This window comes from Echinops telfairi, unplaced genomic scaffold (genome assembly GCF_000313985.2).
Source record: "Echinops telfairi isolate 266 unplaced genomic scaffold, ASM31398v2 ScPeMD7_7469;HRSCAF=8507_0, whole genome shotgun sequence".
In the NCBI taxonomy this organism is placed as follows: Eukaryota; Metazoa; Chordata; class Mammalia; order Afrosoricida; family Tenrecidae; genus Echinops; species Echinops telfairi.
In genome coordinates this window covers 20,215,685-20,225,616 of record NW_022111372.1, presented here as the reverse complement: position 1 = coordinate 20,225,616, position 9,932 = coordinate 20,215,685, and the positions used below count along the sequence as shown (strand labels likewise).

Genomic DNA, 9,932 nt, shown 5'->3' with positions numbered 1-9,932 from the left:
AGTGGGATCATAGGCTCCCTGGGATGATAGATGATGGTTTTGTTTTCCAGCCATAGCAAACCCAGTAGAAAGCATAGTGTCTTGTACCACATACAGGATACCATGTAATTATTTTTTAAATGAATGAGTAAATGTGCATGCGTACCTTAAGATCTGTTAGATTTCTTTCTCACTCTGCACTCATAAAGCTGTGAACCTCTTTTTGTTTTGTTTTAGGCAGATTTACTCAGTTTAAGTTAGCTCTCCAAAACCTATAAACTGGGGGGGGGGGGAGAAAGAAAAGAAAAAGTCAGATATTAATACAGAGCAAAGCAAAGGCGTATGGAGAACATTCCTCCACAAACACTGTGGAAATTAAGCCCAACATGATCAAATCCCGATGATTTCCCCAGAGAAGTGTCCTTGTCCTTCCACTGAAAAATAGTCTTCAAACCTACATTGCAAAAATAGCCTATCTTTCAGCACTGTTATTTGACAGACCAAAGAAGCCAAGAGCCGCAGCTGCGCTGGGACTGTGGAAGCTGTTCTTTCCCGGTTCAGCACGTGTAAATGGATGCAATTTCCAACACACTCTCTCAGGTCTGAGTGGTGAAGAAGCACTTATTTCAGAGCACTGAAGCTTTCCCATCCCTCTTCCCTTTTCTCTTCTTTCTTCATCTGGGTCAGACTTTAGCTGTAAGCTAGAGTCTGCTTTGCAATCCCTGTGTCCAAGAACTCTATTATCCATCAGTGAGGGGACTTGTCACGGGGCAGAATTGCTAAGACCTCCAAACAGGTGCATGGGGCTTCCCTGCGGGTCACCACACACGTGAGAGGCGGCCTCTTTGGGGACCGCTTGGTGACATTTGGTTGGTCTTCAGGATGCAAAATTCAATTTCCAGCAGCGCAGCGCAGTGCAAAGTTGAGCGCGAGGGCGCGTGTGCTTGGGTGTGTGCGGTGTGCCTGCCTGTGAGTGTGCCCGGACCGCGGCGCTGGCTGGGGCAGGCGGGGAAGGCAGGGTGGGGCTACGGAGGGAGGGAGGAGCGGGGACTCAGAGAAGCCAAGCGTGGTGGCTGCGATCCCGCTGAACCTGCTGCTCAGAGCTCCTGCACCAAGCGCCCCCAGGACACTCTGGGCTGGGCCATTCGCCTTCCGTCCCTGCAACTCCCTCCGCGCCCCCCGCCGGCCCCCACCCCCCTTTGCATCCGACTGGAGGACGCACCAGGGAGACCTTCCCACACATCGGGGCAGCAACTTTCCCTTGTTCTTCCCGGGGCTCCACGAGCAGGAGCGCGCTGAGCCTCCGCGGTCGGCGACCAGTGGGGAAGAGAGGGTGCCAGGCGAGCGGCCGCGAGGAACCGCTGGAGCCCGGAGCCCGGAGCCCGCCTGGCGCCGCCCGCCGGCTCGCGTTCCCACAGCCGCTCGCTCCATCGCGGCGCGGGCAGCGCGCAGGGCGCAGACCCCGAGCATCCCAAGGAGGATGAGGCTGGGACCCGGCCCGAGAGGGGTGCATCTCGCGGGCAGGCGGTCGCTGGTGTGCCCAGGCATGCATTAAGAAGCCAGGAAGATGGAGCGCGGCACATTCCTGGCTCCACCGGAGCTTTGGACCAGGGACACCAGCTGGACACTCCTCTATTTCCTCTGCTACGTCCTTCCTCGGAGCGCCCCGCAAGTACTCAGGATTGGTGAGTGAGCCCCCAGGAGCGCCCGCGGCTGCTGGCTGGCTTAGCGAACAGAACAGCTCCGGGCGGCCAGAGCAGGCGCAGCGGGTCCGGGGCAGAGGGAGCCGGCGCCCGCGCCCGCGCCCGCGCCCGCGCCCGCGCGGGGACCGGCGCTGGGGTCGGTGGAGGCCAGTGCGCACGGAAAGATCCTGGAAAGGGGTGGCCACGTCACTGCTGGCCTATCCGCTAGAGTCGGGCTTCCCCAGAGGAAGGTACTGTTGGAGGAGGTTGCAGGGGTGCAGTGGGCACTACTCTGGTGAGCTCACCCAGGCTGGCACCACCCTTCTGGCCAGAGGTTGCCTGTGGCTGCAGCCAGTTGGTTTGGGCTAGAAGCTTTCTCTTAGCAGACTGGGTGAGCGCTGAGTAACCGAGATCCACATCCCTGATCACAGGCAGTCGGAGCTGTGTGACTTGCAAGCACATCCAGGTTTTAAGAGTAGATTTGGTCACCACTGGGGACATGGGAATATCCTCGCACCTACTAGCACTGAGCCTCCAAGTTTCCATCCCTACTTAGGGTGTTCAACCTGGAGTCCCCAAAGTCCCAGGGATTCCTGAGCAGGAGCAGACTGTGCACCTGACTTTGATCTGAGGGCTCAAAGAGTGTGGAGAAGGGCTATTCCGCCACATCAGGAGACACCTCAGTGTTCCCTTGATCCCCAATCTCTCCCTGCATCAGCAACTCATGATATCCTGGGGGACTTCGGGCTTCTTTCTCAGACGAGTGAAAAAACTGAACAAAAGGCTAAAAGATTGAATGTGGACATCTAAGTGGGTCCATTAGGAAGAAAAAGGCAAAGGAGAGGGAAGAGGTGGCCCCTTTGCTAGGGTGTGACCTCCTGTACCTAAATGTACAGCGTCCACAACCAAGATCTGGTCTATGAAGACAGCGAGCAATTGAGAAGGGTCTTTGCATTGACGGACCTCTCCACTGACTTGTCTCCCTTTCAAACCAAACCTAGTTCTTTATTTCCTCTCTGATAGTTCCTATCACCACCACCCCCTCCCCGCACCCCCTTTTCTCCCCTCCCCCCATCCACGCACTCCCTCAGCACTTCCACAGCAATTGTGTTTCTTGGAAATGCAGTCACAGGGAGCCACAGGTGAGCTGATGGTAACACACTGCTCGCCCCGCTTCTCCAAGTCCCACATTAGGAGCAAGAAGGAAGCTTCTAAGTCACACACCCTTTCCAGACACTGACAGAGAGCACAAGCGACAGTGGGAAGGTACTTGGGCAGTGGGGTAACTCAATGACTACCATTTCTGAACTGCCATCTTCTACCCAGACCAGATCCCATTGAGTTGATTCTGACTTGCAACAAACCTATCCCCCACCCCACCCCCACCACACACACACATCCAGGACCTAGTTCTTGTCTATCAACACACAATTTTCACTCAAATTGAAGTATATGACTTTAGTGCGGGTATGTGTGAACTTATTTTCAAGGCAAGAAAAAAAAATCCCAAATCCTAACGTTGACTATAGACTTGTGTTTTCTGAACTATGTATAGTGATAATGTACATTTTATTCTATAACATATGTGTTCTTATATATGGTTTAGTCTGTTCATTAAAGTAGTTCCAAAATATTCTTTTACATAAAAAAGTACTCTTAACACAATATTCTTTACCCCCGAATACAATCTTGACTTACATTCCTAGTTTGGGGATGCAATCAGCTCTACATATTTCAGTTAAAAAATAATGAGGGGAAGAATATAATTTGAACAATGCAAAATAAGTAATGAGCGTGTATTGCAATTTCTGATGCTTATTAACTTAATTGGTGTTTGGTTATGGTGTTATGTGTTTATACAGTTTTAAAGAGACCAATCTAAAGATGCAAATCACTACTTCTTCTCCCTCCACAACAAATGTAAGGTACTATTTTTTTTCCTCCCAGTCCTCAAAATATAAAGGAATTTAAGAAGCCAGAAAATGATTTTAGGTTAGATTTCTTTCCAGATCTGAATATTTATCCAAGCACTGAGTAATCCTTCCTACCTATTTAGAAGTAGTTTTCCAAGTGAAAACAAACAACATGATTCACTGACCTTAAAATATACCCACACGATAATGAGACTTCCTTTTCCTAAGTGGGAGCTAACATGCACGAAGTAAAATTGCACGGCCAGGTGTTTTTATGTGCAGTGCAAAGGTTTTACCTCTTCTTATCCTGAATGACCTGTGTTTGTCATGGGCAGACCACTGCCTTCCTGTACAGAACTATGGGCTAGTGTTTACTTTCAAGTGAACATTTCAGCACCATGGAAACCAGCCTTATTCCAGAGAAAACTAGTCTTTCTAGTTTCTTTTATAATTCAAGTTCAACACTAGATGTAAAATATCAAAGGGTGAGGACTTAGCACAAGTATATATGTATATGTGTGTGCATGCATGTCTGTGTTTGCATGTAAGGGAATAAAATTGTATTTTTCTTCCACCAATCATACTAACCAACCAATAATCCGACTAACCAACCAATTATCCAACTAATCAACCAATCAACTAACCAACTAACAAGAATGGATTCTTGCATGTTTTCAGTAACTGAGAATAACTTGAAGTAAAATATAGCATAAATGCCAGCCACTTAATATTGTGCTTATATAGAGAAAGCACTAACATGCTTGAATGAATTAATTGCTGGTCTACTTCACTTGCCAAAGGGTCGGTGTAAACTTCGGGTATTGAGAAAAGTAAATGGAAGGTACAAAATTTAAGACAAAATTGTTTCATCATTTTTATTTGAGCAATCATTACAAAATCATATCCACATGACTCTAGCACATATTGAAAGTAGCCCTAGTGGTGCTGGAGGAGAAGATTTGGGGAGCAAAGTTGATAGCTCTAACCCGCCACCTGTTCCAAGGGAGAAAGATGAGGCTGTCTGTCCCCATAAAGATTTACACAACCTTGGAAGACCTAGTCAGGTCACTATGAGTCAGAATCGACTTGATGCAGTGGGTTTGGTTTTGGCTTATGCAAGTACTGTGAACCTCTGTCAAAAGGTTTCTGATCTTATGCCACCATGTAGAGATACACCAGTAGCCAGTTGGCATCCATTAAACCATAACTCATGACAGTGCCATGTATGTCAGGACCAAATTGTCTTCCACAGGTTTTCCAGTTGCTAGTTTTTGGAAATGGACCTCCAAGTCTTCTAAGAAGGTACCCGTCATTCACAGCAAGCACATTAACCATTGCTCCCTGCACTGACTCTTACAGATGCCAGGGGAGGTCATATAACAGGCGGGTGACCTCCTATTGATACTACATTCCAGCAACTTCCAGCAGTTTACATGGAAGAGAAATATGGCTGCTTGCTATGAATATTTTGGGAGATGCTGGAATCATTCCTGTCTCTGTGTATATCTGTGTATGTCAAAAACTAGTGAATGTGCCTCCTCCCTCAGACACAAGAGACAGACACAAATATTCACATAAATTGAGCTTGGCAGTCACAGATTCCCTACTCACATGGGTGGCCAATGTATAACTCATGTCGAGAACACCGTCTAGGTGACTTGAGTAGATGGTTGCCTACCACCCTTTTTGGAGTATGGAGAGTGGCTCATGTGAATATGTAATTTGAGACACATCTGTTTATATCATGCATCACTTCAGAACACACAATCATAGCTATGGTGTTAAAAAGAAGCTTAGAATGAAGAATTAAGTGGTAAGTAATCAGGCTTTTGGACATCTGATTTGTTGTCAGCGAGCATCTGTTTAGATCCAGCCCCTATGACTTACTAGCTAAGTGTTGCAGGGAGCATGCTTTTATCTTCCCAAGCCTTCATGTGTGCATCTGAAAAATGGAATTAAAACATTGAAACCATCACAGGCACATGAAATACATGTGAAAAGATCTTCTGAAGAATACTTTGGCACGGTAGTTGAATTATTATTATTACTTTACCAACGTAGTCCTAAACAGGGACTTAGTAGTTGATGTGGTATATTTAGTCAAGGCATTCAATATTCTGAGCTTATATATATTCATCTGTGAAAAAACATTAGTGGTATTTGTTTCAAAGAGGTGGATCAAATCAACTATTTTTTAAAGTAATTTTCAAACAGACCATGACTATATAAACCCAGTTACTATTGGTAGTCTATAGGTTGTGAAAACACTTTTTAAATGGGGTTACTAACTGAAAAGTTGTTAGTTCCAGCCCCCTGTGAGTATCGCACAAGAAAAGACTGGCTGTCTGCTTCTAAAAGGCAGTGCGCAGCCATGCAAACCTTAAGAAGCAGTTTCTCTTCTGTGACACATGGGGTCAACCTGAGAGAGAATTGACTATGTGACAATTGATGTGTGTATGTGTATGTGTGTTTGTACTATTATCTCATCAAGGTGAGCCTATAACATAAATATTGTGAAAACTTACACAGTGTGTCAATGATAATGAGAGTATAATTGTCCATTTTTTTCCTTCAGTGAAGTACAACTGTATTTTATGCAAACCATCACATTAGACATAGCATCATTCTTTGAATAATTTAACCCCATGGATCCCTGGAGTTATTTTTGTTAAAGGGTAAAAGTCCTGTGACTTTACTTTTTCCCTACTATTTTTTTAAATCACTTTAAATGTTGTTGTTCCAAACTCAAAATTCACTGCTACCTGTGAGTTTCTGAGACTGTAACTATTTACAGGGGTACCACGTCCAATCTTTCTCCCGTGGAGTGGCTGGTGATTTCAAATGGCTGCCTTTGTGGTCAACACATAACCCACACGTTGTGAGGTACTATGAGGTCACCTCTAACTCATAGGAATTCCTATTTACATGCAACAGAAAGAAACACTGCTGCGGAATATTCAGCCGTCCTCACAGTCATTGCTATGTTTGAGCGCATGTTAGCAGACGGTGTGTCAATCCATCTCCTTGACAATCTTTCCCTTTTGTGCTAACCTTCTACCCCGCATAATATGCTTTTTCCATGACTGGTGTCTCTCGATAACATGAGACCCAAAGCACATAAGACAAAGTCATCCCCCTCAATTCTAAGGAGTATTATGGCTTTACTTCATCCAAGACACGTTTGGTTGGTCTAGCAATCTACGACACTTTCAATATTCCTTGCTAGCACCATCGTTCAAGTGCATCAATTCTCCAATCTTCCTTATTCTTATTCATTGTCCAGATTTCACATACATAGAAAGTGATTGAAAAGACCACCGTTTGGGCCAGGTACACCTTAGTCTTTAAAATGATGTCTTTATTCTTTATTAAGCAAATATCCATTGATTCTTTATTCCCAAACACTGCACTTCTAGGAGCCTCCGTGGCAGGGTGGTTATGTTTTGGGCTGCTAACTCTAAGGTCAACAGTTCAAAACCACCAGCCCCTCCTCAGGAGAAAGACACAGCTCTTTATTCCCCCAAAGAGTTAAAGTCACAGATTCCACAGCGGCAGTTCTATACTGTCCTAGAGGGTCACTATGAGTCAGTCAGAAGGGACTTGATGGAGTGAGTTCTTTTGGTTTGACCCTCGCTCTTCTACGTGTGAGACTTAACGATGAACACAATAAGCAAATATGTCTGCATGTGTAAAGCTTATATTCTGGAGATTTTTCATGTGTGTTATACTTGACCTTTTTCAATCAGACCTCCAATGTAGATATAGATGATAGAGGTAGAGAAAGAATATTATTGCATTGGGAAAATCTGCACAAGATCTCTTTAAACTCTTAAAGAGCCAAGATCTAACCTATTCACCTGGTCTAATAAGCCTGGTGATGCTCACTGGGAGATGATAAGGCACGTTTGAAATCCTGTACTTAAGAAACCTATTTATTTTTCTCAATTCAGTACCCTTCATATTTTCAATATCAGGAGACTCTTATTTGAACCACAGCTATTTAATGTCCTGCTAAATTTGTGCTCCTCATAATATATTAGAGGGGGGAGAAAGGCCACTGAAATTTAAATAAAGGTTTAAAGTAGATTTAGATATTTAGTTACACATTGCTCTATATTATTTAAAGAACATTGAGAAAATTGCATTACGTATTGTAAAGGTGTATATTTTTACATGATTAAACTTATGGATTTAAGGTCATTTCCCTGAACTTCTTTTCATTACATTTGCTATTTTAACATTTAAAAACAGAAACATTATATTAGATGGTACTATTTTTATGGGACTATACATTGTGACAAGTTAACATCTACCAACATATAAAATCAAGGCAATTAAAAAAATTTAAATGCACATCAAAGTATTTCAGTGATATATTTTCACATAGAGATGGATAAAAATGATAAAGAATGCATTCCAATTCCATAGATTTTGTGATTTTTTTACTTTGATTTATATTTGAAACCTTTAGAATAAACATCTCATGCCACTTGGACAATATGGTACACTTTTTTGATTATTTAAAAATTAAGATTTTCTTTTTTAATTTAACATTATTACACTTAATAAGTATCAGAGCTATTAGGATTAAGAACCAATGACATCCACTAAATGAAAAGCAAACACTTATTCACCACAAATCAATTCACAATCCCAACTCCAAATAGTCTGACAATACTTTAGCTCTCTAATTCTTTTTTTTTTATTAAAGTGTGTATGTGTGCATTAGCTACTAAACAAATTTTAAGGATTAGTTCAATTTTTATCTTTTGTTGAATTATAAGCCTATTTTCCTGAAAAATAAAAAATTAAATAACAGAAAAGTTAGCTTGTCTAACTATTGTCTTTACAATGGCATTGAGTTATATATTAATGAGTTCCACAATCCAGTGTGTATATTTATGTTTCTATATTAGAATGCTTTGTGTTTGTTTGTTCTTATTTAATAGATATTTTGGGGATTAATACTTGTTATTGATGTCATTAGTCATTATTTGAAAACTGATAGCTCATTACAACCTACTCTTTTCCTCTTAAAAATGCGGTAAGTATGCTACAAGGACACAGGAACCAACAGAAAGACTTTCCAATAACTAGAAACTTAACAACAAAATTGAAAAATTGCTTAAAATTAATCTCCATGGATACATATTTCTATAAATAAGTCAGTCAAGCTGTATGTAAGTAAGTTAACAAATAAATAAATGAGAGGGAAGAAACAAAATTTCCAATAGAAGATCCCAGTAATGAAGGTCAACATCACCAGTGACAAGTTTCATTGTTAAGGTGACGTGATGACAATGGCACTTTACCCCTATGGTCTTTCTCCCCAAGTCGTAGAACTACCAAATAAATTGTCCAAGAGATGACATTCGACAAAATATCTAAACAATCTACCTTAAAATTGTCATGATAAAAGAGCAAAACAAAACAAGGCAAGAGAAAATATCCTAACTCAGGAGGCATAAAAACACATGGCCAATAACAGATTGTGGTATCCTGAATGGGATGTTGAAACATAACAAGAACATGAGGGAGTAAAAATTAAAAACACCTGAACAAAAATGCATGTTAGCTGATAATAACATTTCACTATGGATACATCGAACATAAGGACTATGCTGTACCACTGTCGATGGTGACAGACGCCCTTGTGTCAACTTTGACCTTATGTACAATAGAATAGTTTCATGATCCTGCATCGTACTCCTCCTGCAAGCATATCCCTTGCTGTGGCCTCTACTTCACCAGTCATGGTTTTCTCTTATGATTGGCCCCTCTTGCATGTTGAAGTGTCCCAGACAAATGAGCTGGACAATGTTCTATTGTAACCTATAGGGTTTTCATTTCCTAACTTTTGGAAGTCATTTGCTGGGCCACTCATCAGAATGTGCCTTAGTTTGTAACGTCCATTAAACCTGTCTATCACGCGCAGAGGAGGATTACCAATGAACAGAGGATACAAGTTTACTTGTTCTTAACCATGTGAAATTGTTTACTTCAGATTAGTGAGTATGCACAAGAAAGCCTATGTCTACTTTGCTTACTGGATACTCAATCTCATCAGGGATTATAAATTTTAAAAGCTCTCTTGATTCTGTATGAAGGTGCTATGGAAGTTAGGCTGATGCCAGTCATATCGAGATACGGAATCTTTGTCTATGGTGAAACATGTGAAATTGTTCTCTAGAGATTAGTAAGTAAACATAGGTAAGCCTGCACTTACTTTGTGTATTGGATACTCTGACACTCAGGGTGACCCTACTGGCATTAGAAATACTAATGGCAGAACTTCCAGTATTATAACCATACACAATTCATCAAAGTAAGACAAGCAGACAGATGTGTGGTGACTACA

General features: G+C 42.3%; 1 protein-coding gene across 6 annotated transcripts in view; it reads left to right on the top strand.

Annotated features, from left to right (window-relative positions):
- The first annotated feature begins 1,489 nt into the window (after nt 1–1,489).
- The window catches only part of GRIK1 (glutamate ionotropic receptor kainate type subunit 1), a 590,068-nt gene continuing 581,625 nt past the window's right edge, over nt 1,490–9,932 (top strand). For all 6 annotated transcript variants that reach the window (XM_004713100.3, XM_004713098.3, XM_045284535.1 and 3 more), the window contains exon 1: nt 1,490–1,664. In XM_004713100.3, coding sequence (XP_004713157.1) covers nt 1,547–1,664 — 118 coding nt within the window. In that variant the 5' untranslated portion in view covers nt 1,490–1,546. The remainder of the gene's footprint in view (nt 1,665–9,932) is intronic.